We start from the raw sequence: 27978 nt of genomic DNA, 5'->3' as shown, positions 1-27978 counted from the left end.
TATATCATTCCCAGCCTCTGCAAGGCTCATTAAGCTCACAGGTGTTCTGAAGGCGTCTTTTCCAGACAGCGCAACCTATGAAATATGAATCACTATATCCATGCTTATTGCAAGCACCCATCCCAGGCCTTTGCTGTGTCAGAGGAGTCAGACCTGCACCGGAAGAACGCCGCTGCCCCATGAGACAGTGGGACGAGAGAATTACTCTTGTCCAGCTTTATGGCTCTTGGACAAAGGGCAGGCAGAACTTTATTTTGATTCATGTCTTCTCTGTTTCACTTTTGGCCTACAAAACAGTGGGAACCACAGTAGAAGAAAAATACCTAATCTGTACTTTGGAAAAGGCCTTACTTCAAAAAGGTTTATATAGGAATCCTTGAGGATGTATATTTTTAGCTGTAAGCTACTTCTGCAGAAAAAAAAAGTAAGTTGGTGATTTTAAAAGAGACTTCTCACATAAGGGATAGCTCAAGGAGTATTGATACAAGCTTTGGCATTATTCCTCCTGGAGATTCATTCTAGTGTTTTACTATCCAAAATAACGCTTGGGACTTTTGCACAGCCTGAGCATGTGGAAAGGCTCACTGACACAAAGAACTCATAGTTCAAACACACTGCACCAGCAAGGGCAGACTCTGGTCCAAACTGTGGCTGTAACTTGCAGCTCACATCAACAACTCACTGCTCAATATGTCTGAAGACATTCCTCCTTTATGCCCTCATCATGACCTCTCTCCCCTCACTTCACCTATTTTTGCCTTCTTGGAGAAATACTCAGTAGGGTCAACATAACAGAACTGCTGCTTCAGTAGGTGCCAGCCCAGGTGATAATTTTGGACAAACTCAAGCCAAAGAGGTAAAACAGATGAAGCGATGGGCGGACTGCCAAAGATATTAAAACGTCTGAAGGTCTAGACAAGCTCACTGAGGCAAGTACAAAAGCACCTAAGCATTTCAGTCCCATGGGCTACTTCAGCAGTTCTGTGATCCCTTCTGTAAGGACATTTGGGTTTCCTTGATTCAACCATCCTTCAGACCCACCTGTACTTGGCTGACATGATTTTTAAAGCTGACTTGACTTTATTCAAAGGTGAATATCTTACCTGGGAAGACTGAAGTTGAGACTCTTAGCTCCACCTTTCTGGCAGCTGTAACTCACCTCACTCTCCATCAACCTTCAGCACTCAGCACTCAGGAGAGCAAGACTTTTGCCACACTGGATTTCAGCCACCGCTACCGACTGCTTCCCCAGTTGACTCTTCCCTAGCTACAAAGAAGCAAACAGAAACACAACCTCTCTCTCCCTAGAGCTGGGGGCGAAAAACAGTGTTTGTGGATTTTAGCCTCATGGATCTAAGATTTGGAAGGTAAATTCTCCATTTCAGAGATAAATGAAGATGTCAAGATCTTCCCAGGTGTTTACCCAACTATGGGTTTACCCAGCTATGGAACTAGAGGAGCAATAAGAAACCTGAACCAGAAGTCCTTTGCCCTGCAACAGCTTTCATGCAGGTACTTCCCCAGTTGAGTCCTCCACCACACCATTTTCAAAATTTAAGATTGCTTCAGTAAGAGAGCTGGCTGTTTCAGTGAGATACTCCACATTCACATGCCCTTATGTATTCACAAAGGAGCTGAAACACCTCCCAGCATCTGGGGGAAGCAAGTTAAGGGGAATAAAAAAAAAAAAAAGATTCCGATAAAGCAAACAACGCCCACCCAGCCTGGATGAGTGCCTACAGCTAAGCTCATGTTAAACAACCATTGCTAAGTTTCTCTTACTAAAGAAAAAGATGGTACTTTACTTCCTGGGAAAAAATCGTTTTAGGCGTTTTGAAAGGCTCATTAAGCTTGCAGGTGTTCTGAGGATGTCTTGGCTCCAGCACCACAGTGAATATCCCACGCTGACTCTTCCCTTATTGCTCAAGTGCCGAATTAAAGCTTAAAACGGGGAAGGGAGATCGTGTTGTACATGGAGACCCTGGCATTAGAGGTGGATGCCACAAGGACTGCCACAGGTGCTCTCTTATGATGTCCATTTGGACACTGACTGAGGAGGCAAAGTAGAAATACCCGTGCTGCAAAGGCACCCAAGAAATAATGTGGCTTGTCAAAGAAACTGAGAGTTTACCTCAGCACAGCAGCCAATGCCACCCAGCAGTGGGGAGCTGTATGCAGTACTAAATGGAGGCATGTTACAGTTGTGACTTGTGTTGTGACTGAAGTGATATTTTCCCTCCAATCTAAGGGAAAGGAGCAAAAACCACTGTGGCTAATCCATCATTGGCAGGTCCATCTTACTCAAGACTTGTACAGAGCAGTTTCATTGCTGCCTAAAAACCTTTTAATTTATTTTAAGTGCAGCCATTTAAAGCACCTTCCTTTGAATTGGCATTTCTGGGCTTTGTTGGTGGGGTTTTTTTTACCCCCATCAGCAAGAACGCTTTCAGTCTTCAACTCCTCCATGACAGGCACCCCGCTTACCTGCATGTTATTTCAGGAAGATTCCCAAGGCAGCCTGAATAGGGTTCAGTTGCCTAAATGAGGGTTTCTAGCACCATTTTAGGTGCCAGACTCCCAGCTGCTGTGACAGAAGGCTGTGCATCTCCTCTGTGTCCTGGCTCATCTGCGCCAGCACATACGATTGTGTCTCATCACTGGAGACAGCTGAAGGGGCACAAGACCCTGACGCCCAGGCATCTGGCCTGCTCCCTCCATGTCCTCCACAGCCCAGGAAGGCAGCCTTCATAATCTACCCTTTCCTGAAACATTACTCCCATGTATAAAATATCCCACGTGCACTGATCTGAAGTTTGGGAATGTCTTCCGGCAGCACCAAGTCTGTCACCCAGGTCATTTATCATAAAATATGGCCTAAATGAACACTGATATTGAATACGGAGATCATGATTTGCAACCTAGGTATATGCAAAAAACCCCCAAACAACCCAACCCCCTCCCCCAAACCCATTCTGAAATACATAAACATTTGAATCCTAAAGAACAAATGTGCATGAAAATATAATGGAAAAGGGAAGGATTATGCAGCAAGCTTTGGTGAATATTTCCCTGCAGTTGCTGTTAAAGTCTCTGATGCGGAGGCAGGCATCTCCAGCAAACAAGCTGTCAAGCAGGCTTCAGTCAATCAGCTCCATAAAGAGAAGAGGATTGCTCGATAGAGCTAGCTGCAAATGCTATCCCTAAGCATTTCTACCTTTCGCTGTGCTAACCCTCAGTCAGACTGGAATTTTCCAATGCAATCAATCCTGTGCTTGATTTCAGGTGCTTCTCTGAGATGTTTCAAAACTAAATTCCCCCCAAACTCTTAAAATGAAGCTTCAGGAAAACAAAATAGGACCTTTCTGAGGACTCAAGCCAGATATTGAAAGGACAGGAATGTGGAATCACCAAACGATTTTTAAAGCCATAGCCGAAATCCTCTTTTAGACTCTGACATATGCACTTACTGCTTCTAGCAAGGGAAAAATACAAACAAATCCACAGAAATTGTCTAGGAAGCATACTGTAGGAGACCAGTGAACGAGATGTACTATCACTGCTTTAGTGTCAATTACCGCATTTGTGGCTTATCAGTTTGATAGATTCACCTGCACACAAAACCTATACTATGCTGTCTCATCTGTAAACAGTTTTGAAGCAATCAGGCAGCATAGTTAAAAGGGAGGTGTCCCTCACCACACATTATTGTCTTTCAAGCATTAGCAACCATATTTAAATTTATGTCAAGTATTCATATAAAAGGACTAGACTCCTTACAGCCTTAACAAAACAAACAAGAAAAATAGAAGAACATTTATCTTAATTTGTTAGGACTAGTGCAAAGCATTAGGTTTATGCTACTACCATTTCTGAACTCTCCATTTCCCTTTCACCCAGCCCTTTATTTACCTTGAATCCCCAAAGGACTAATATTGCCTCTCAATGCTGGCACATGATGGTACCGGTGTGGCCTTGAACTCCTGTACATCCAGTGGTACCTGCCAATTTCCATTTCTGGTCTGGTGATCACTGCCAATTTTAGGTGGTAAAAAGTCAGTGTCACCAGCAAGTTTTAGTTCAGTATTTTCAGTCATTTAACTTTAAAAATAAGAGCCCAGAAAAACACACTGTAGTTTAAGAAACAACATAACCTTACAAACCAAGGGAGGGGGTGGGAGGGACGATGGACAGGGAAATGCTCACACAGGTGTTAAGAAAGGTTGAATAGCTAAAACTCCACCTAGGATTTGAATTAAACACGTAAGGAAGGACTCTCTATTCCTTCCCCCCACCCACTCTCACGTCTCCCTCTCTTTGTTCATGGCAAAGAGCTCTGCTCCAGAAGTAAAGGAAGACTTAAGTCATGGAAAACCACGTTACCTGTTTTTTTGAAAGACCCTAAATCTGTCAAAGAAAATGGTTATTGTCATGTGTAGAGGTAGGGCAAACACAGGAGTTTGCTCCATTACTTTCTTACATTAAAAAAAAAAAAAGTCACAGGCTTTATTTCACACATAGTTTCTGCTCACATCCAAAAATCTGAACCAAGTATGTTAAAACAGACTTGTTCCGGGTTTACAATGAAGGAGAGCAGCTATCCTTGTTTTTTCAAAGGACGGATGAAGCTCAGCAACGAGACCCCACGCGCAGTGACGCACCTGACCCGCTCGCACACTCATCACACACTCATTGGCACAGGCTTCTGAGCTCCCTGAAAGAGGCCACTGGCAAAACAACATCAAGTCACTTTTGAACCTACATGTCCCCCCCTTGGCGCCGCTATGGCTTTGTCAGGCTGTCAGGGCGAGACAGACAGATCTTGAAAATGTACCAGAGTCCCACTCGGCAGGGGCTAAATGAAAAAGTAACGTCATCTCCGGCCAAAATAAATCCAACTCAGCAGCATTTCAGCAGGTGGAGGAAGTGAAGGTTACAATGCTGAAAACCCATCTACTGTAGACTAGATCAGAGACAAATTGGGGTGGGGCAGGGGAAGTAGGAATGCCATAAATATCTGGCCTATGAAGGGCTAGGAAGGTCCTGAAGCTAGTCCCACTCTCTCATGTGGTTTTGCTGCTGGTGCAAAGAGGAGTTTGGCGTAGCTACATTTACATATACCAAGAAAAGAAAAAATCTTGGCCTTGAATCCAAATGTTGGGTCTAAAGATTTGAAACAAGAATGTGTTTGTCTCGTACACTGGCAAATGAACTCCAAAAATAAAACAGTCTTTTGGGTTTGGGATGCAAACTTAGTATCAATGGCTCTCTAAAGGATACTTTGTGGCTTAGTATTTCTCCCCTCTGCCACTCACCCACAAACCAGCAAGCAGGTATCAGGTAGCATATTTCTCCTAAAAGACATTATTCCATTTTGTATGGCTTATCCTTCCTTTTAGGAGAGGCAAATTCCACATCTTATGAGCATAACCAAATTCAAAATGTGTTGAAAGTACTGTTTCAAAACGACTGTGTACACTCAGGATGATATCATCTCCTGCTTAGACAGGAACAATCCTGTTTGAGATTACAAGGAATGCTGTAATAATTGAATTGGATACAAAATGGAAAATAACAGAATTCCTTGCTAGTACTGCATACCGTCTCCCCTCTCCCTCCCAACTGTCTGCTCCCTGATTTTCTGAAGCTACTTACTGGACATTGGTAAGAGATTCAGACTTTAAAATAAATTAAAAACAACCAGCTGCAAAGACTTCCGGGAAGAAAAAAACTCTTCATTTGCATTGCAGCAGCATCTAGACCAGACCCTTGGCACCAGAAGGATTTTATCCTACCAGGCCTGAATCCACAATTCCAGATTTCTCCTGCAGTGGCTACAAAAACCACTTGCTCAGAGCAGCAGAGCAGGCAGCTGCCTTTCTCCCTTGGCCTGGGGGAACACTGGTGAAGTCACCACTGTCTGCTGTGGGACAAATATCAAACCCTGAAACACAGAGATAGCATGTAAAACTGGTAGCATCATTTCTGTAAGTAAAAATATTCTACGAAGTTGGGCTTTTCTGGTTTTGCAGTAACAGAGCTCCCTTCATTAGGAGCCAGTTCAAACTCCATAAGGAAGCTCAGTTTTTCCACTGCTCTGCAAAGAGCCATTTAGCAATCGCTGTTTAGTGGCCCTTACTGCACGCCTGGAACAACATCCAAAGTTGAAGAGTATCTTCTGGTGACTTTGCTGGGTCCCACCCGGGCCCACTCATGCAAAATCACCACCAGGTCAAATGTCCCACAGGCTTCAGTGCTGTAACAACTACTGCACACAGTACATATGAATTAAGAGTTTAACTCTGTACCCCAAATAGTTAGGAAAGGAAATAGGTTCAAGTGATTTTTTTTTTTATCTTTTGCTTTTTGAGGAACTAACTACACTAATTGCATTCCCAGGTCTAGGTTACAGTACTCTCCATGCACAGCCAAGCTCATGCAGCTCAAAGCCTCCTGTCAGAACCAGGTTGTACTTGATCTTGCACAGACACAGCAGCTACAGAACTGACGTCTTCATGTCACACCAGGCAGGCACACCGATGGTGAATGTGGTGTTCAATATTCATTGGGATGAATCATCTTGCATGCCTGTAATAAAATTTCCAGTGCCCAACATCCTCACATTTGCTGCCTTTAGCATATGGTTTTAGAGGAAGCAAACAGTTATGACATTCATCTGTCGCAGCTGACAACGCTGTCCGCAGGAGCAAAGAGAGGGCTGTCATTTGGTCGTTTGTGATATGGCAATCTGGTGATGAATGATGCATTAGGAGCAAGGCCAGAAAATGGGGAAGGGTCAGAGTAACTGAAGGGGACTCCCCCCACCCCTCTTTACTCCCCTCTTTAGCCCCTTTGCTCCCACTGCAGAGTCTATTGTGCACATACAGTGCCATCTGGGTTTTTCCCCCCATCACCATATCCTGTGGCACATATGTCTAGGTCTTCTGCTTTCATGAGGTAATTCAGACCACTGTGAGTACATTCTCTGAGTGTTTTTCAACCCCCTCCTATTTAGAAACCAAATCCTATTCATTAAAACCTAAATCACTAAGCCTGCCAAATTATTATCCCCAGAATATCGCGTGTCCCAGATTCTCCCTGGGCTGGACCTCTCTTCCTACAGTTGTATTCTTCAGGGACTTATACTTAAAGCAGTTATTGTTTTCAGGGGATCTGAAACACTAATAAACTGCTTGAAATGGGAAAAAATATGCAGCATACTAAAAATCTTTAAACGGCTTGACAGCTCTGATATCCCTGCATAAGCCTAACATTAAGGGGGTACGTTTGAAAATTTCAGTTAATAACCATAACGTGTATATAAAAAAAGACATTTTTTTCAATTTGCTGTAATAAAAAATACATCTATCTGTGATGCATCAAAATGCCATAAACTCACTACGTAAAAAGAACTTCACTAAAAGTGAAATAAACTGCACATTAATTCACTCCTTTCTCACATTGCACTTTAGCAGCTTCATTTACACTATCACACGCAGTTGTACAGTTGCGTTTAAAAGAAGTATTTTCTTTCTGTTTTTGACTAGCATATACGTGTCTGTTTAGAGTTTAAAAGTGGAAAGATCACTTCATATATGATGAAAATAATAAAGCTCGCAGCCATTCCTGAGCACGAGGTCTTCTTTCATCGAGAGCACATTAGAAGGGAAGAGCCAATTACAAGGAACCTGCGGTACAGCTGCTCGGGCTGGTTTTCATTATTCCTCAGTACAGCATATGCAATTTGAACATCATATGCATTCATAGAAGGAAACTATATCCTAGTGTAATGGCTTTCTTCCATCCTCCCATGTGTAACTGGTGAATTCACCATGGCCCATCCACAGGGGTTTTATTTTGTTTTGTTTTTTGAATTTTGCAACCTGGTAGTATTTCTCATAGTTAAAGAAAAAGGGAAACTTCTTGTCTCTGTTAATGTGTATCAGGATCTATTTCCTTCACTTATGATGCAAAACGGCATTTCATTTTACTTATTTATTCCACCTCAGTAAATCTGCCTGCCTAGTCCTCACGTTTTGATTTAATTTAATGCCTGCAAGATAAACCCTGTCATTTGTAATAATCTGTAAACCTTCATCTTTAAAATGCATCCAATCTGTCCTGCAGCCCTGTAAAGTATCTGTTAAACATTTTGCTTCAGCTTGCTCAGGGTGTTCTCCTCTGATAAAGGCTGCTGATACACAGTATAAAGCTGACTTATTTCTTATCTCCATCAACATGGGTGTTGTTCCATTTCCAATTAAAAAAACTGGGGCAGCAGCCACTCATCTGAGTGCAGAGAAAGAAATGTCTGATAAACACTGAATCCATCAGCTGGGTAATATCACCGCCTGAATTAGGCAGGGGATTCATGAAAATAACTATTAAAATTTAAAACAGAAATTCATATACAATTTAGCAAACTTTAAAAATCTAAATAAGATTAATCATTTTCATTTATCAGTATTTATTTATAAAGCACATTAGCTTGTGTAAATTGTCTTTACTACATTGCAATCCAAAACCGCTGGCCATCCACATTTGCCACAGGGATGGGAAACACAAACTGGTACCTATGCAACACAACCATTCAGATCTGACTGTATGAGGTGCTCAAACTGAAAACAGATCTCGCTGCTCACCCCAAGTGATCAAGCAATATCGCTCTCCAGCATTTTCCCAAGTACAGGGAGCCCTGTATACGGACAGCATGTATTCCTAGCCCAACTTCCTCCAAGTATTTATTCTATACGGCTACACTACATCACTGAAGAGGTCCTTTCATTAAAAAAAACAACCCAGAAACCCATAGTTTAAAATTCTGGTAAAGGGGAAAAAAACCTCTTAGCTTAAAAGTACAATTTGCTATTAGTTAAATGCAGATACCTTCCCCAGAACTTGGCAGTGCAAAGCATACTGTGTGTGCACCTGAATACCCAAAGTGAGATGCTCAGGATCTTCCCTTGCTCAGTCTTAACAAAGTGATATCCCCCAAACCCTTTCAGATGTTGTTTTATCTCCTTGGACTTTTCAATTCATTTTGGGAGGAAGAGTTAAAGACTGATAGCACTGCAAGTGCTTCAAGCTGTGGCGGTTGCCTTGCAATCACTGGAACTAGGGCATCTCATGAAGGATGGCCATTACCCTAAGTCCAGGTGGGATCTTAGAGGAAAAAGTAAATGTTGCAAGCCTGGCAAGCATGTAGGGCATAGCAAGCAGGAGATCCAGTCCAGACAGTAAATGAACACGTTTGAAGCGGTCAGCTTCTTATTTAGACCCCAAAATGAAGCAGCAGCATTTTCCTGGAAGTTTCTTCACAGAGAAAAGCTTATTTTTCTCCATGAGAGCTGCTGGTGAAAGAACGCTTTTGAAAAATCCTGCCATTTCAGAGGTACCTGATGCCCACTGAGCTCATCTAAAAACCCGACTGGGATCGACAGTCTTAGCACTTTGGAAAATCTGTCCCCCAAAACCGAATATACCTCCTACATCACCGCTTCATGGCAGTAACTTTGCAGGGGGATCTGGGCTATTTATTTTGCTACTGAAACTAGAAGTAGGACTGTTTCAGCTTTCTGCATTTTAATTCACTGTGAAACATGTTGGGAATTTAAGTGAACAGAAATAAAGAGCATAATGTGAGAGCATGTGTTACTTCCAGAAATTAGGGAACTGGCAAGAACAAAGCCTTGAAGTGTTAATACACATACCTATGTAACAGATCCAAAGTATACTTAGAAATATAGGAAAAATCTAGGAAATGGTGGTACAATTAAGAGGAAGTTCCCCTGCTTGCATCCTATGAAAGCAACAGATCAACCACCTTGACTTGGTAACAGATTTACTGTTCTACATGTTGTGCTTTCATCCTTGCCAAAATAAAAAGGAAACCATAAACTCATCATAAACACACTCAGCAACACATTCCATTTTGCACAGCTGCTAATGCAGGCGGATAACTTTCTTTGGTGTTTATTGTACTTGAGTTCTATCACTTTAAAAGAAACTCATCAATCAGAAGAAAAAAAATGATCTTTGAAGAATGATCTATGAGTTCAAGGTGGTTTTACAGTCAAGGTATTTAGGACATTTTGTACATTAATTACTCAAAATCTGCAGTGAGGTGGGTTATTGTCCACATACACTAATGGCTTTCAGAGTTTAATCTCTCATCAGTGGACCTCCTTTTGTGAAATCCCTAAAGGATTATGTAGTACTATGTCTAATCACTTGACAAATTTAATTTACTTGAAACTGAAGCTAGGTTTGAACTATACAAAGTGTGTAGGAGGAATCAGATTCAAAGTAGGAAAACAAAATCTGGTACTGGACAGTACCAAGATTTATCATTATGTTCATATCTGAGCTGTTTAACAATAAATGAAACAATTCTACTTGGGGAAATGTATTAGTTGTGTATCAGCCTCTTGTGCCTATGAGATACTCAGATTGCTTATAAATGACACACAACAGGTTCAAAAGTGTACTATGACTCATGTAAAAAGGCAGTGGATATTTTAACAGTTTTGTTACTGCTGTATCATTTAGCAAAAAAATATTGCTATCATTTGTACAGTAGCCTGCTGCACTGAAGAGGGACATTTATTTGGCATGAATTATATGATGCAGAAACAAAACATCCTTTGTTAGTTGAATTTACCCTCTGAGGTTCAGTGCTCCAGACCAAATACATCACCTGTAAGGCTGGGATGGATGAAGCACCTCTCCTTCTCTGCTGCCATCTCCCTACAGCAGAACCACTACCATGGAATTGTTCTCTCCATTAAGAAGCAATTTTTGGTGATTAACACATCCTGAAATCTAATGTTGTGAAACTCATTGCATTATTCCCCATTATTATGGCAGATCTCTACAAAAGCAAAATTTGCCAGATGACACCATAGAAAAGGAAAAGGAATTTAAAAATACGAGTATCATTTGGCATGAAGCTAACCACATGAAGCTTGTGTGATATTATAATCTCTTATATGTTATTATAACCAAGGTCTCCCACACTGCATTGCAAAGCCTTGCTACATGGCTAGTCTCAATGAAAACACCAGATTATGGCTCTGAAAACGACATGCAAACACACAGGCACACACTACCTATGTAAACCAAATTACAAAAATCCCTCAAAGATGGAGTGATAACAAGACTTCTTTTGCAAACATAATTTCAGGTAGGGTTAGGACAGATTCAGAGCAAATACAGATGCAGACAGAAAGATTGCTGCTCTATTAATTTGTTGTCAAGCCATGCAGGAAAGGAGGGCTGAAAGCCCAAAGATGCAGTAATGATTGTTTAAGAGCTATTCGAAAAAGTGACAAAACTGGCCTAAACCTCTTTAAGCCCCCTGAATGAAAAGATTTAAACAGGCTATTGTTAGACCCCTGGGTACCTTTTTTCTCTTGGCTTTGTTCTGCATTTTCCTCCGCTGCAGTTTCCATGGCTGGCTTCATACCATCCACCAAAAATGCTGCCCCCCCCTCCCCCCCCAGCAAGCACTTTTTCTCTTCGCCTCCTTTCTCACTCCCTTCCGTCTCCTATTTACAGCGGCGGTGATTGAGCGGCTCTGTTCTCCCCTACAGTAGATTACAGTCCTTTCCAAAACGCCAGAAAAGTCTTGTCAGCTTCAATTTCGCTCCGCTGACTGGTCCACGAGGAGCCGTGCCAGCGAGTGCTCAGCCATACGTCACCGCGGTCCCCAGCTATAAAATAGCCATCCTGCACCCGACCGTGCCCCGGCTCGCCGCGTCGTGGGGACCGGCATCACCAGCTCGCGCACCCTTCCCTTCGTGCTCCGCTCTCCCCCTCTTTCCCCCTGTCTCCCAAGACTTCCGACGAATGTTAATCAATTCTCTCGGCGGTGAATGGATTGGCGACATTGGGAGGGGAGATGTGGGCAAGAAAGAAAGGAGCCCCCCAGCCGCCGTGGGGTGAGCCCCCCGGCTGCTGTCTCTAAGAGGAGTGCACGCCGGCACACAATCGCAAGGCTCCCTTTCCCATGGGATCTTGTTATTATGCTTCGCATTTTGATTTACTCCACATGCCCTCTGCTCTTTCAAGGGGTGGGGGGTGATGGGTCTGTTCTCTCTGTTTGCTTTCTTTGCTGAGTAAGTTCTGCTCACCCGCAGCAAAAGACTGTGTGAGAGAAGCATAAAAGCAAAAGTGGGTATACATATATATATATACATGTACATGGAAAATCCAAATTCTTTCTCTAACTAGCAAGTTGATGGAAAAAAAAGCACAAAAAACTCCAAGCAAGCAGAAGGGAAGCTAGCTCAAATGACCTAAAATGTCTGTGCAATACTTTAAAGGATAAAATGTTTAAGAAAACACAGCTTGGATTTTAAAAGGATGTCTGCCATTAGAGACCTAAAGCCATGCTTAGAAGCGAGTGCCGAGTTGCTGTTAAGCACATGTTTGATCGCTCCCCTACATCCAGACAGACTGCAGTACAATCTCATGAGCTGTTACTGCTCTGCCTCTGGAAGCAGCAAAACCAGGACACGTCTACATTGCACTGCATGAGGTGACTTTAGGTGTCCCCAGCCTGCTCTGAGCAGACCCGTGCTGAGGAGCCGCAGAGCAGGGCAACACCACATAGGGGTATTATTCACCTTCCAAACCCCAAGATAACTGACATATTTAAGGCTGTACTGTACGGAGGCTAATTAACCTTGCCTATCACTTTGCTTGTCTCAATGGCCTCACAGCCTGCCACACTGCACAGGGCAGACATGCCCAGAGGCACCCCTTTTTGTGTGTAGGATGATGGAGCAACCATGGAGTAATGGCCTTTGTGGTCTGGCAGGCTCTGCTGGTCCAGCCGCAGCAGCCAATTCTGCAGGCTAAAAAGATGCCTAGCAGATTCAGCAAATGCTGGGGATGTTAAAACCTACACGCTGCAGGTTCCATATAACAGATTCAACCAGGAGAGTGGGAAGAGGGAAGCAGTCCAAAGATTTGTAGCTGCAATTCAGCCTCTTCTGGTTAAAGTTACTACACCCACAAATTTGCTGTGCATTTTTATTTCTATAGATGCCCAGTGAAAAGCACAAAAAACCTCAGACCCAACCCTTAGAGAAAATTCCCTTTTCTTGCAAGAAATCAGTGCACAAATTGTCTTCTCTCACCATGGTCACCAGTTGTTACTTTGCTTTGGGCATTACTGCTCAGATATATGCTTCAGTCTAGCTGCCAAGAGGTCTTGGACTTATCCTAAGGTTTCATATCACAGCATCAAAACTTGATGTCAAGGATCTGCCCAAAAAACTTTTTTGGAGTCCAGAAAAAGTCTGCAGTGAAAGCTCCAACCTCAGCAGACCCTTTTATAAGCAGGATGAAGTTAATCTGTAGAGGAGATGAAGCATCCTCAGGAACCAATGCGAGGCAATGAGTTGGTTTCCTGAAGGTAATCAAATCAGCAGTCCCAGCAGAGACCTCAACCCAGGTACAAGGCGTACTCCTTCAATCTCCTTCTCCAATGCCCACAAAGCAGTCCACAGACGTATTGAAATTCCTGCCCAGCAAGACCATGTACTGCAAACGCACTCCCTGAAGTAAGCAGCTGAAAGGTGAAACCGTAGGTGATGTGTTTGCCGTATTCTTTGAACCATTACTAAAAGTTGTTCAAATCCCACAGTCAAGAAAGGAAAGACATTTGGGAAACTTGTTTACTTTTGGGATAATGATTATACAAAGAAAATGTTCTACAAATAATTTTTTTTTTCCCCATTTAATGTCAGTAAGATTGCAAACCCATAGCAAACACAGCCTCCTTGCTGAAAGTCACACAAATTTTAGTCACTGGTCAAAACAGTTGATCGCCTCTGACATTAAAATTCCCTTCTTGGAACTTCTCACTGTTCAGTCAGTACTTCTGCTCGCTGCTGTCACAATGTAGATCTCCATTTCTTAATGATATTTGCTTACTTTGGAAGGTCTAAAAGTTTAGAAGGTTAAAACCTCTCTTCTGACTACCCCACGTCACAAAAGGCCCGTTCAAAAACTAATTCAAGTGGTATAATATTAATGCACTTATCAGTATAAATACACAGAAAATACGAACATCATCTGGAATTTCCTTTCTTTAAACAGAAAATACATTAGACAGAACCCTTGGTTACAGACTGTCCCTGGAGGAAACCTGCTAATTAAGCCCTCCATTCTGTATCAGTAAGACCTACTCCTTCAAACACCTGCATGCTTTCCTGATGGCAAGCAGATTTAGTTAGGTAGGCTCAGGACTTCAGCGCAGATGTTTTACAAACACAAAACTAACAGGCTGGGAGACTATTTCCCCTACTTTCTCCCAGGATAATCCCTTCCCCAAATGAGCAATGAATAAGTCAGTGCACAATACCAGAATCAACTTCACAAGAGCTTGAAGACTTCAGATGCCATCAATCCCAACTATTCATAAGCATTAATTCTACCTACTAAATCATGCTCTAAAAGCTTCAAGTGATGCATGAGCGTAAAGTTCGCTCCCCTCCCTTCATACCACTTTCCAGATTGCTGTCATATGTGATGGGTTTTAAGCACTTATAATTTTTTAATCTTCAAACCTGTGTCCCATCATTGATAAACACAGCAGATAAACTATATGCTATTTCCTCCAGTGCTAACATGGGTGCTGATCTTGCACTCTGGGTATTAATCTCAGCCAGCAAGTTGTATCATCCAATGCTCCCTCCCTTAATCAGCTACATCCTTTTCATAATATGTGATGAGACTGGGAGACATCAAGTCTATGCCTATGACAACACGTCAAAAGACAAAGCCACAAAGGCAGAAATTACAAAAAACTCTTTAAAGACTGATGCTCAGCAAAAACCTGCTGTACAGACCAGGCCAACAACCAGGGAAGGCAGCTCATTACATTTCAGGAGTTCAGACCAGCATTTTATTTGCAGACCAAAATAAAAATAAAATGAGGAGCAGGGCTGAGCAGTAAGGGTTTCTGCTGCTAAAGCACAGCTCTGAGCCTACAGCCAAACCTCAGGATGAATAGCAGTGAAGCAAAGTATGTGAAGGCACTGCAGAACAAGTGACATCCACTGCAAAACAGTTTTAAAAAAAGAGGTTTTAATCTATTTTATCTAGGTTTTAAAAAAACATTTAATCATTTTGCTCAGTCAAGTAAAATAGCACAATTGCACAAAGTTAAAAAAGGTATTAAAAACCCAATTCTGCTCATGTGCCAATTCCTTTTGAACATCTATCTTAAATGTCATTGAATCTAGTTTACATTCCTGAAGGCTGAGGAGCTCTATCATAAGCTACAGCAAATTCTTCACAATCTTTCAGAAGATGAATACACACTTGCCATTTCTACAAAGGCTTCACAGAGCTGTAATAAAGAGTGTTCTCACCACATACTTCAAGAGCCATTTGAGATTAGCCTATGAGATCCAAGACTCAGAAGTTAAAATACAGAGACTGTCCCTCAAACGAGACTGACATGTATTCCAAACAACTAATTTTAAAGACAACTTGTAGAATACTTTTTTTTTCCTTTACGAAATATGCAAAAATATTCAAGAGAAAGAACAAATACACATGCAGCCACTTGGTGTGTCTCTCAATGTAATTGCTTATGTTCAGACCAGCTTTAGACCAGTTACCTAAGCCTTGAGTATAAAACCCAATCTGAATGCTTATGCAAAAGCAGGCAAATTTTCCATGTGAATAAAATCAAAGCATGACAAGCTTTTAGTTGTGCAGCAGTCATATACCTGGCAAGTACTTTAAAGAAAAATTTCAGGCGTGTTCTTTCAGACATACTAAATTAGTAGGAAAATGAAATCCAAATTAATGAATAAGTAACAGTGGAAAAAACCTGCACTTTTACCATAGTATAAAATACAGACTACTAAAAAACATGAGTCTGCACTGCACTTAGGGATCTCAATCTTGGATTTCTGTAGAAAGGGCAAAACTAAAGGCTTTTTAAGCATGGATGGTGGTTCTCTTCGCAACCAAAGAAAATCACCAAGGTAACTGATGCAGGTAAGTCCAGAAGGGTGAGCAGACCTTAACAGTGTGAAGGCGCCAGTCCTGTGACCCCCTTAATAAAGCCACATGAAGATGGCAATAACTGCTGCCAAGCTAAATGCCTGGCGACAAGCAGGCAGGCAAAGTAGATGTCATTCAGTTGTTGTTGGGTTTCATACCTTTCACTGGCTGCCTTGCTAGCTTCCAGCTGGACCACTGTTTTAGTCCACTGCAGTCACAGCCACTGTTGAGAATCAACGGCAACAAACAGTCTAAATCCAAAACATACACGGATGGCTAACCTTTATTTGGAACATAAAGTGGAAAAAAAATATCCCTTACAGAGTGAATAGATGGTTCTGTAAGGCTTTTCCAATAGTTAAGTCTCATCAAGTCCTAGTCTCAAAGACGACTCAAACAGCAGAGATGGGAAAGCTACCAAAGAAAAAAGCCTGAAGAGCTATAATCAAAGTCAAAATGAAAGCAAAAGTTGGTGATGCTCTTAAGCAGCTGGGAAGTCTATTTCTGCTTATGAAAGGCAGTCAACAGCATGGAAATGATTAAAAAAAATGCTAGATAGTATGTCTTTATCCTGACCAATGGCTTTAGTAAGGTTAAGAAACTTGTATTTAAAAAACAGACCTGGGAAAAATTAATTCAGAACCCTGACAGACAGAACACGGAAACCTCAACCATGCCAAAGACTTTTGAGGAAAAGCAATAAAAATGAAAACAAAAGAGGTTACATTTGAAACCGAGCTGGAAGCAACATCACCTCCTGCACCCCTCTCCTGTGAAGCTGCCTGGAGTAGCACCATGCTATTCCATGGCAAGCCAAAAAGAAATATGCTGACGAACTGGAGCCCATTTATACTACAGCTGAAAGAGCAGGGAAATATAGGAAACAAAAGCAAAGATGTCCTAGCATTTCCCCCAGAAGTAGCTTTCATTCAGCAAGCAATGTTCAGAGCGCCAGCCCTGATGGTCATCTTCAGGTTCTACTCCAGCTCAACAATTTCATGGCAATATGTATAGTTTCCTACAAGTGTAATTCATGGCAAGTTTCAAATGCTTTAAATTTAAAATTAGGCAGCAAAACAAGACTTTGAGTTACCCAATCTTATATACATTTTCTGTTCAGCAGTGGCAACATCCTCACATATATGATTAATATATGAAGCCCTTCAACAGTGCTTCAAATGATCTTCCATCATTTTAAGGGTTGATTTTGACACACATAACCACCTTTTTAGCTCTGTCACCTTCACAACAGAAAGAAGATTCTCAGCTGTCATGCTTGTGTCTCCATCCCTCTGCCTCAAGTCACACATTTGGCAGCAGCAGGAGCGCTGCAGCACAGCAGGAAAACAACATGCTTAGGTCTTTGTTCCTTTAATTCTGCACCTTGAAGACAACCCCACCTACTTCACTTTTGCTATGAACCCTATTCTCCAATATTGTTGCCAAAGCCTACTGCCATCTCAGAACACTAACAAGAGTTCCTAAATACTTGGACATACTGAAATAGCATCCTAGATATTTACGTTGCACTTGCTAGCACTTAAGTAGAAGTGCTTCTTATACTTGTGGAAGAGCTATTTCTGCCAGAGTTTTAGAAGGCAGCAAAGGTCTCATAATACACTCCTGCTGTAACAGAGCTACTTAGACTCAAAACACGTAAGAGTTTGAGACAGAATTGGTATTGGGAGGCTACCTGTTCAATTTTTTTCTCTATCTCTATAAATAAATCTAAACTTCACTGAGTTCAGCCTTGACACACACTTATTCTTCTGCTCCACAAAGTCAGATTTAATCAGACAATCCTGTGTTAACTTTACATCCAGTACTGATTTTCAAAACTGCCCTCCCACTCTTCACATAGACTTCACCATCCCACCTACAATCTCTCATCTATTCAGTGCTTGTTTTGTTCTTCAGTCTTGGCCTCAGTCCAGTCTTTTCACAAAGCGTGGAAAAAAACAGGGACATATAAAGAAGTACAAAACCCTACAATCCCCCAGAAGAAATCAGGGGCACTCATTATAAAAAAGTACCCCACGGTGGAAGGGCATACGGAGAGACAGGGATGAATCCTCTTCCTGAATTTCATGAGGGATTCCATACATAAATCATAGATACAGATCTATGTGTGTATACATATGCAGAAAACATATACGTGTGTGTATACATTTGTATATGAAGAAAACACATGCATATGATTATATACACACTTTTATTGAGCAGAAAACCTTATCAGCATCATTGGAACCACAATGAGGAATGCAAACTAATTTACAGAGTCATGCAACAAGTATTAAGTTTGACAGTGAATGCACAATGAAGCACAATGCCAGTGCTACAGCCTCCCAGCTCAAGATTTCAGGGCCAAGAACCAAGTTACCCAGCGTCAGACTGGAGTATGCAGCAGAGCTAAACCATGCAGCAAGAGCACCGTTTCTTAGGCACCATTATCCGCTGACCTCAGTATCCTGGGTTGAAAGGCTGGCCTCACCAACGCTAGGGTCAGCCGTACATCTCTCCAAGACTCACTCATTGATTACTAGGAAGTTGTGTGTCAATGTTTTGAAAAGTCCATGTAATTCCACAGTCAAAACGTTGACATAGAAGAAAGCATCAAAATAATGATTGGTACAAGGTACTGAAATTCATTGTTTAAAGTTTCAGCACCTTGTAAGTCACCAATACTATAGCCGTTTCCCTGATACTGAAAATTCCCATTCCAATGTAATTAAACTACACTTTGGGAGAGATCCTGGACTAGTTCTGTCATGCAGCCCTGGACCACCTGTTGAATTGCAAATACAGTTTCTGTTCACACACAAGAAGCTAGTCATGAAATCTTCAGCTAAGACACTAACGAAAGGGTCCCCAATTAATCATGGTATTCTTTGCAAGAGCAGATATCCTCATTAGGAAAGCTGCAGGACATTAACAAGTTCCACTTTGAGGGTGTTCAATTAACTCATCGACTAAATATGTGCCAGGCAACTTGAACTGGCCTAGCTTTTCCAGTCTCCTCTTTCTAGCTGCACCATTTGGGATCCCAGTCATGTATAAAGTAGCGGTTCTTTCTGCACTTTACAATGCCTTTGAGAACGCTGCCGGTGGACAACAAACAACTGCCGCTGAAGTGTTTTTAACAGGTCTTTCACTTACACCCATAAAAAGTTAAGTGTGCACTTGGGGAGTTCAGCACAATTTAAAAAAAAACAACCCACCCCTCTACCTTATAAACAGGGAATGACTTAACCTGCCAACAACGAGCATGGTTGGAGCTCTGTCTAGATCATGTCATGCCTTGATTTTTGCTGAACCTCAGCAGTGGGTGATCTTGCATACAAAGAGAGCTCTGAGACAAAAGCGCTATAGGGTGAGTTAAGGACAAAGTAGCAGCTTTCAGCCTGGATTCCCTGACAGGCTGTCAAGCAAAAATCCCTTGCCAGGGCAGGATTATTCCCTAGAGTATACATTTCCAACACTTTGTCTCGCCTAATTTTTTAAGTGTCTCGAGCTTGGAGCCTTTCAGTCGTTTCGCCATTCTGCAGCCCCAGCAGGTTTTGAGGCTCAGCACAAAGGATGGCTTGCACAGCAGCTGAGCCCCCGCTGCAGTCAATGCATAAGGAGCAGCTTCTCCAGAGCAGGATCCCGGCCTCTGAAATGGCCTCCAGTCCCGCTGCCTGAAAACCACCCAGACTCGCTTTTGAGCGATCCCACCCTGACACTGCCTAGTTACATCCCCATTTCTCTGTTTCTTTCCAAACATGACATTCACTGGTTTTAAACAGCTGAAAGGCATCATTTCTGCACTTTGTTATGAGTCAGAGTGAAACATTTACTTTTCTTCATCTGTTCCTTGCATCATTCCCATCCCATTTTATTTCTGCTCTCTGGGTTTCAGCACATTTGCAACCATCTCTCTTGCACTCAGAGCTTCCCAAGTGTAAACACCAAGCATTATCACTGTGTGTTTTCTCTGGAGACCTTTGCATTCGTTATTCAAAATGGCATCAGGCATTTTTGCTCTTAGTAGTACTACAGACACATCTTGTGTATCTATCACCACTATCGATTCCTGAGTACCATCATCTGCTCCACCTTTCTGCACGATTTGGAGAGGAAAAGAAAGGAGCTAAGGAACCAGGGAAAGGGAGAAGGGAGGTATCTATTGAAAAAAGAAAAATTAAAACAGTGGCGAAAAGCACAAGGCAAAACCAACATCCAAGCCTCTGGCTAAGGTTCTTTCTTTAGTCCATAGGAGAAACTGTGTCTTTGTATCAAAAAAACTGTACTACATCAAGTGTGTGCTCACCGTCCTGGAGGTGACCGAAGGCATGTTGCTCAACATGGGATAGAGCTCCTCTCATTGCAGATCAGAGACTTGCCCACAGGTTGCAGAAAAAGATCGCAGCTTCTCATGTCCAGCCAAAATCAACCAGCCCGATGTGCCTGTTCACAAGTTTATTAGTACAGGGAAAAAACTGAAGACCAACCACAGCTTTGAAAGTATTTCTAAGCACTTAATTCCAGCTATGGGCCTCAGAAATATTTAAACTAATTATGTGTTCGAGTGTAGCACATACTTCTATTGCAGACAGAACATCACCAGACTGCAAGTACAATCAAAAGCCCATTTTCTTAGTTTAATTTGCCATTAGTACACTGCAGGTTTATAGAGCCAGACAAACAACTACAACTAAATTCTCATTGCCATTTCAAACTGTTTCCAAGTAAATATCATAGCAACACTATCAGAACCTTGAGTTCATTTAATCCCAAATTCTATACAATAGAACGACACTAGCACCTGTTAAAAAGAAAACAGAAAATGTAGTCCTCCTGGGTAAACCAAGTATCTCCCCAGCTCCAGAGCAACAGGGTCAGACTCCTGAGACAAAACCTGCCATTTAAAGATCTTTTCACGACTTTAATAAAGAAAAGAAAAAACCCAAACTCTAGGTTTTTATATATATCATGCAGTATTTAAAGAATAGTGCTTACAGATTTTTAATACATACCAAACACTGATGAATGTATTTATTTCAACCTGAAGTATAATCATTTAAATGAGTGGTAACAGACTAAGTAGTATTTCACAGATTGCCTTCTGTTTCATAACTGTGAAGAAAATAAACCACCCCAATGGCAGCAGCACCCGTGTCCCAAGTTGAAGGAGCCTCTTTACTGAGGGAGCTCAGCGCTGCGCAGCCAGCGAGCACCACTGCCCTGCAAGCTTTAGCAAATCGGAAAGGAAGTGATGGAGGCCTTGTCAGAAAAAAATCAGTTACTTCAGCTTAAACTGCACTTAAAGTGAACAGAAAGTAGCTGCCCACATTACCCGGAAAGAAACACTGGGTTACAGGGCTGCAGGATGGGAGACAGTGGCCTGCACTTGCAGATCTTGCCTCCGCTCCCATGCTGGCTGGCGGTGGGGTGGCTGATGTGGGGAGCGCCCCCAAGGACCCCTGCCCTGGCAGCAGTGGCGGGGGGTCCTGGCGGGGCTGGGGGCAGCCAGCGCCCATGGGAATCCGCACGGCCCTGGGGCTTCACGGGTGACCGGTCTCATCAGCCCTATTCAGCCCTACTCCCCAAGCACAATAACCAGCAGCCGCGCTCCCATAATATGGGCCTCCCCCTTCTCCCCGCTTTTATCATCCTTCATATCTCAACGATGACAGGACTGAAAGGGCTTCTGATGGGAAATGTGCTTTGAATTAGCATATTTCCCCCTGCGTACAATGGAGGCATTAAGCTGCTGCGTTTTGAAAGTCCAAACAAAAGCAGCCCTGGCTGTTTTTAGCAGCACTGTTTGAAGTTTTATTCCCCCACTCTCTCTTCCAAGTTGCAAGCATATTTAACAAATTTTTGCTCTTTCTGAAAAGAAGGAAGCGCAACCGATAAAATCTAAAATAGTGAATTATATTATTTGATACGTTTCAGACTTTGAAAGAAAAAAAAAAAGCCACTCTTCTGATGTGGCAAAGAGCAACGTGGTGTCGATGCAGTGCTTCCACTGAACCACAGGCTTGGGGTCCACCCCCCGGTGAGCTTGTCTGGATGCCCCCAGCACTTGCATGGAGCCTGTCATCGAGGATTTTGCAACTCAAGTACATTTACAGTAACGCAATATAAAGGGTCCTCCCCCCTGTACCAGGGGCACACTGCTGAAAATACTGGTTTTCAACGAGAAATTAAACTGCTGTGCTGCAAGGAGAAACACATCAGCCTCCCTCACCCCTGGGATTATCCTTTGGTTTAACTTGAGGGTTATAAACAGCAGAGCTGAACCTCAGAAGTAAAACCTTTATGAAATGGCTTCATATAGAAAGTGAGTAACTATTTACCAGGGAAAGGAGGGCAGGAGGAAGTAGATGGAAATGACAAATTCAACACAGGGAGCAGAGGAGGAAAAAGCACTCCCGTACGAAAACATCTTTGGGCAACAACTGCTAGGAAAACAAATCTACCACAGCTCAGTGTGTTGGTCTGCAATTGCTCATTAGCACAGCTGGACCATTAGGAAGCCAGTTCATGGCTTTCTTGGTAAAGAGGCATGTCTGCTTTCCTCCTATGTTAAACAGAATTTTCTCTGAGAGGAAGACGTAAGATTACACGGTTAAAATATTTCTCAGAGGAAGGTTTGGTGGGGATTTTTTTTTTCTTTTTCTTCTTCTTCCCCCTCCCAAGATTTCCAAGGTATTTATGTAATCTTCTATATGCGGCACAGCTAAGAACAAAAATCACACTCCTTAACAACATGAGATTACAGCAGAAAAGCAGAATGCCAATGAGATCCCAGGCAGGCAGCTTGCAAGTGAGGTGGATATAAAAACCATGCAGAAAAAAAGCCTGGGATGCAGCCTGCAGAAAAGTCGTGTAGGAGAAATGCCTGCTTTGTTCAGACTCTTCTGTTTCAGGAAATTTTCCTGAGGATCAGAAACCATCTCCACTCCTTGATTTCTTTAGCAGCAACGCTCAAGATACTCAACAGTCTCTGCTGTGCATGAGCACTTTGCTCTCAACCATCCATTTTTACCCTGCGACGTGCCACGTGACCTACACAGTGCCAGTGCTCCCTCCCGTAGAGGGCCAAGCCTGGGGATTTTGCAGATCCTCGTTACCTGGCAGGAGAGGCGTTTCACTTACTCATTTCCACCAGAACCAAAGAGTTACTGGTGCTGATGCAGTATAGTGTCCATATGGCAACTGTGCAGCAGTGACTGAGGTCTAACTGCAGACATATTCCTCCCTCCAGCAGATGTTCTCACACACTTCTCACCAAAACGTTCCTTGCGGCATCAAGCGCCTACAGCCTAAGGGTCTGTCTGCTAATGATTCGCACTCTTCTCTGATGCACCAGCTAAGCCAGTAACAAGCCAACTCTCCCCACAGGAAAGCTTTTTCACATTCTTCAATAGCTACATGTTCACTTTAACAATTATGTTTGCTATACTTGGGGCCACACATGACTGGATGGTGACTTTCTGACCAAAGTGGGCTAAAGAAATCTGGCTGAACAGTACTATGCACTATTTGGCGGTATTTCTCTACCACCACCTGTAAATTGCCTCTAAAGGCTGGACATGCATTTTTCCACGCTCTGAGGCACTTCACAACTTGGTACCAAAATAGTGGACAAGACCTTCACATGTTACCACAGAAAGGTCTCACATCAAAACAAAAGGAGGACTTATGATGCCTTCCAGAGGCCTTCTTCCAGTCATTAACAGATGGATGAGAGTAATAAAGCAGCCTAGGCAGGAGACAGAGGAATTAGAGACCAAATAGAGACCAGTTTTCTCACTCATACTAGGATGAGCAGAACTTTACTTCATAAGCGGTCCTTCTGAGATGAGTCCTTTAGAAGTGTTGTTTCATCAACTGCTGCAACTGCTTGGCACAGAAAATGAAATAAACCTGCTCCATTTACAAACAGATGTACTTGCACCATTGCAGTTCTTACAGGTCACAAAAAGATGGTGTATTGGGGTTGCATGGCAGGGTTTTGGTAGTGGGGGGGCTACAGGGGTGGCTTCTGTGAGCAGCTGCCAGCAGCTTCCCCTATGTCCGACAGAGCCAATGCCAGCTGGCTCCAAGACGGACCCGCCACTGGACAAGGCCAAGCTGAAGCCCATCAGTGATGGTGGTAGCGCCTCTGGGATGATATATTTAAGGAATGAAAAAACCTAACGCAACAGCAATTGCAGCAGAAGAGAGGAGTGAGAAAATGTGAGAGAAACAGCTCTGCGACAGCAAGGTCAGGGAATAAGGAGGGGAGGAGGTGCTCCAGACGCTGGAGCAGCGATTCCCCTGCAGCCCGTGGTGCAGCCCATGGCGGGGCAGGCTGTGGCCCTGCACCCATGGAGGGTAACACTGGAGCAGATCTCCACCTGCAGCCCGTGGGGGACCCCACGCCGGAGCAGGTGGGTGCCCGAAGGAGGCTGAGACCCCTTGGGAAGCCCACGCTGGAGCAGGCTCCTGGCAGGACCTGTGGCCTCCTGGGGAGGGAAGGCCACACTGGAGCAGGTTTGCTGTCAGGACTTGCGACCCCGTGGGGTACCCACACTGGAGCAGTCTGTTCCTGAAGGACTGCACCCCGTGGAAGGGACCCATGCTGGGGCAGTTTGTGAAGAGCTACAGCCTGTGGGAAGGACTCACACTGGAGAAGTTCATGGAGGACTGTCTGCCATGGGAGGGACCCCACACTGGAGCAAGGGAAGAGTGTGAGGAATCCTCCCCCTGAGGAGGAAGGAGCAGAAGAAAAAATGTGTGATGAACTGTCCACAAGCCCCATTCCCCATGCCCCTGTGCCGCTGCGGAGGAGGAGGCAGAGAAAATAGGGAGTAAAGTTAAGCCCAGGAAGAAGGGAGGAGTGGGGGGAAGGTGTTTTAAGATTTAGTTTTTATTTCTCATTATCCTACTGTGATTTGATTGGTAATAAATTAAATTAATTTTCCCCAAGCTGAGTCTGTTTTGCTCATGATGGTAATTGCTGAGTCGTCTCCCTGTCCTTATCTCGACTCATGAGCCTTTTGTTGTATTTTCTCTCCCCTGTCTAACTGAGGAGGGGGAGTGATAGAGTGGCTTTGGTGGGCACCTGGCATCCAGCCAGGGTCAATCCACCACAGGTGGTAAGAGAAATGCTCGCTAAAAAGGTCTAGTAAACTAGCAATGAGATTTTAGGCTTCCCGGGGAAGGGATCTATCAACAGAAACTTCAGGTAAAATAGTCTCATAACTCTGAATTTAGATCAAGAAAAGAGAAGGCCAAGAAAAAAAGTCCTCTGCTGATTAGGAGATACATCTCACCTGTGAAATTTCTCTTCAGGATGGCTCGGGTGTGGAGGAAAGGAAGTGAAAGAAGTCAGAACAGGGTAGAGCAATGCCTTTCATGTTGCTGATGCCCCAAAGGGACCTGACCACAGTACTTTACCAATCAAGGAAATATTCTGAAATTCCAGTTATTCTTCAGATTTGCTGGATTCAGACCAACGATGAATACACAGCACATGCCGCTATCCGCTGTGACATTCTGGCACAGGGCAGCACCCTACCAACAATGGCACCACTCTTCCTTTCAAAAAGTCCCAGAAAGAGCGCTCTGTATTCTCATGTGATGAGATGGGCTTTTACAACTCAGATCACTACAGGTTATTGAACCCTGACAATAATCTTATGAAGGTTCACTTGCTTTTTCTCAGACCTCAATAGGTACATATGATATCTAAGCTTAAATAAACAATCCTCATTACATTCATTTTGGCATCACGAGTCACTCTTGCTGAGACAAAACTATCTTCTCACCTCCACATTGAGTAAGTGCTATTAACTTTTCCAGTATCCCACCTACTGCTATTTTCTTCTGTGTAAGTGAACAACATAGAATTATCTCAGAATATGCTTCACACTTCAGCTTTCAGTGAGAAGAGAAAGCCACAGAAAACATTTAGGACATACTATGCCTGCTCCTGCAGGCAGAAATAGTTTCTGGCCTTCTATATTAATCTCATGAAAAAACAAACGCCAAAACTCAAACAGAGATTGATTTGCTATGAAGCAGGACAAGTCCCTCACATCTCCTTTCCTGTCCTTTTAACTCAGTCTAACGAAACTGACTTCCTGGATCATTACTATTTTTACTACTTTCTAAACACAGCCCTGACTTGGGGAATCTGTCTGAAGGTACGAATCAAGGCAGAGGTGATATTCAGTCTTCTCATGATATGGTAGATATTTGCTAGCCTAAAATTTCTGCTTAAATGCGAGAGCCCCAGCACTCGTTCAGACACACACATGGACATTAACGCAAAAAGCATCTTGAGCTCTCAAGGCTGCTCTTGGGACAGAGGAACAGGGCCCCATAAAATAGAAAACTCCTTTCAAGTCAAAGCTGGAGAGTTGGGAACACCAAACACCGAAGCTGGGCTGCTGGACACATCATGACCAAGATCAGGAAAGCAATGAAAGTAGGTACAGAGCAGGGTGAGAGGAGAAGGAAGGTCTCCCCACATTTCACCCTACGCATCCTACTCCATCCTAGTTGGAATGCAGTGCCTGGATGGAGCCCATCATCCACAGCACTGAAGTTTCCCACAGGGATCCTTCATGGTCCCAGACATGCTGCACGAGCTGATCCCAAACTGGGGAGGAATATCCTGTGTCCTGCTACAGAGGAGCCTCCTCAGAGATATACATAACTCCAGAAACACTCAAGTGCCTGCATGCTTAAAAACATATAAACCCTTCTCTCCTCAAAAGCCCTACTCCTCTTTCCTTTCTACCCATGCTATACCTGCAACATAACAACACCACAGATGTTGACAAAATTTAATCTCGCTCCTAAATATTTCAAAGAGAAAGGGTTTAGAGCTTCATACAAAAAAACCCCACCAAAACTAATTAATCCAAGATGTAGCAACCAAATATGTGAGATGCCCTAGGGAAGTCAAATGTAATTTTCCAACAGTTTTGAATCACCTCACGTAGTGTTAGACATGCTAGTCCATCTTGATAACTATTGCTCAAGATTTTTCCTCAGGACACAAAATTCCTACTAACAATACATAGAGGATCCCACTTTCCACCCTACAAGTCAAAGCACTGTTATGAATATGCTGTGCAAATAAGCCCTGCGCAATCCCACAGAAAAAAGAAAATGCACACCTAAAGCTGAGTAGATATTCAGAACCGCAACAGAGATGGAAGACATGAAAGCAGCTATTCCCACCTTAAAATATGTGTAATTTCTACTACACAACTCATTTTCTTTTCGAAAAGCCTTTGCTTCTCAGTGTTGGTGTAAACCCTAAATTTAGAGACATGAATTTCTATTCCTCTACAGTAAGCATTACAGAAGGAGTTTCTGCCTTCATCTTTCCTTTGGACCACATTTTAGCCTGAATTTAACCTTTCTTTGCTATACAGAATAGTTGCTGTGCCTGTAAGTAAATGAGATTAGAGGGGAAAGTATGTTTTTGCTTGGAAACATGCCATTAAAACGCACTGTTGGAAAACAAAGTATATAAACTGAATAGACTGTCCTTTTGTGTTTGCTGGGATACTTCACAAATGTAGGACAGGTGTATTACCCTTTTTACTGCATAAACTAGGCCAGAAAAATTGCTTTCACAACACTAAAATCACTTTATTGATCTTTCACAGTATGTGCCTAAGATTTCCAGATGGACTCTAAACTACAGGGGTCAATTAGATACAACAGATATCTTTAAACATACCAAATTATCTGAACAGAAAATGCTAACAAATAAAATAGGTTACCATTCATGTGTGCTGTATCTTTCAGGAGCAGGAAAGCTACTTTCCAGTTCTCCCCAAGGAACATTTCAGTAATACTTCTCTGAATTTTTAGCTAAGCTATTTTTTTTTTCACATATTATTTTTTGAAACTTTATAAAAGTTTCCTAAATTCTTCATGCTAATTAGATTCTAATCCAATTCA

The 27978-nt window shown here is 42.8% G+C and overlaps 1 protein-coding gene across 9 annotated transcripts in view; it reads right to left on the bottom strand.

Annotated features, from left to right (window-relative positions):
- GPM6B (glycoprotein M6B) overlaps positions 1 to 27978 on the bottom strand; it is a 113512-nt gene that overhangs the window by 19826 nt on the left and 65708 nt on the right. For 3 of the 9 annotated variants that reach the window (XM_074858778.1, XM_074858776.1, XM_074858777.1), the window contains exon 2: positions 3910 to 4029. The exons of 1 other annotated variant lie outside the window; for it this stretch is intronic. In XM_074858778.1, coding sequence (XP_074714879.1) covers positions 3910 to 4029 — 120 coding nt within the window. Of the gene's footprint in view, positions 1 to 3909; positions 4030 to 11398; positions 11548 to 20332; positions 20442 to 27978 lie in introns of those variants that run through there. 5 more of the 9 variants (XM_074858786.1, XM_074858784.1, XM_074858783.1 and 2 more) reach the window with 3 other exon arrangements.

This window comes from Strix uralensis, chromosome 2 (assembly GCF_047716275.1).
Source record: "Strix uralensis isolate ZFMK-TIS-50842 chromosome 2, bStrUra1, whole genome shotgun sequence".
Lineage (NCBI taxonomy): Eukaryota > Metazoa > Chordata > Aves > Strigiformes > Strigidae > Strix > Strix uralensis.
This window is presented reverse-complemented; position numbering and strand designations above follow the sequence as displayed.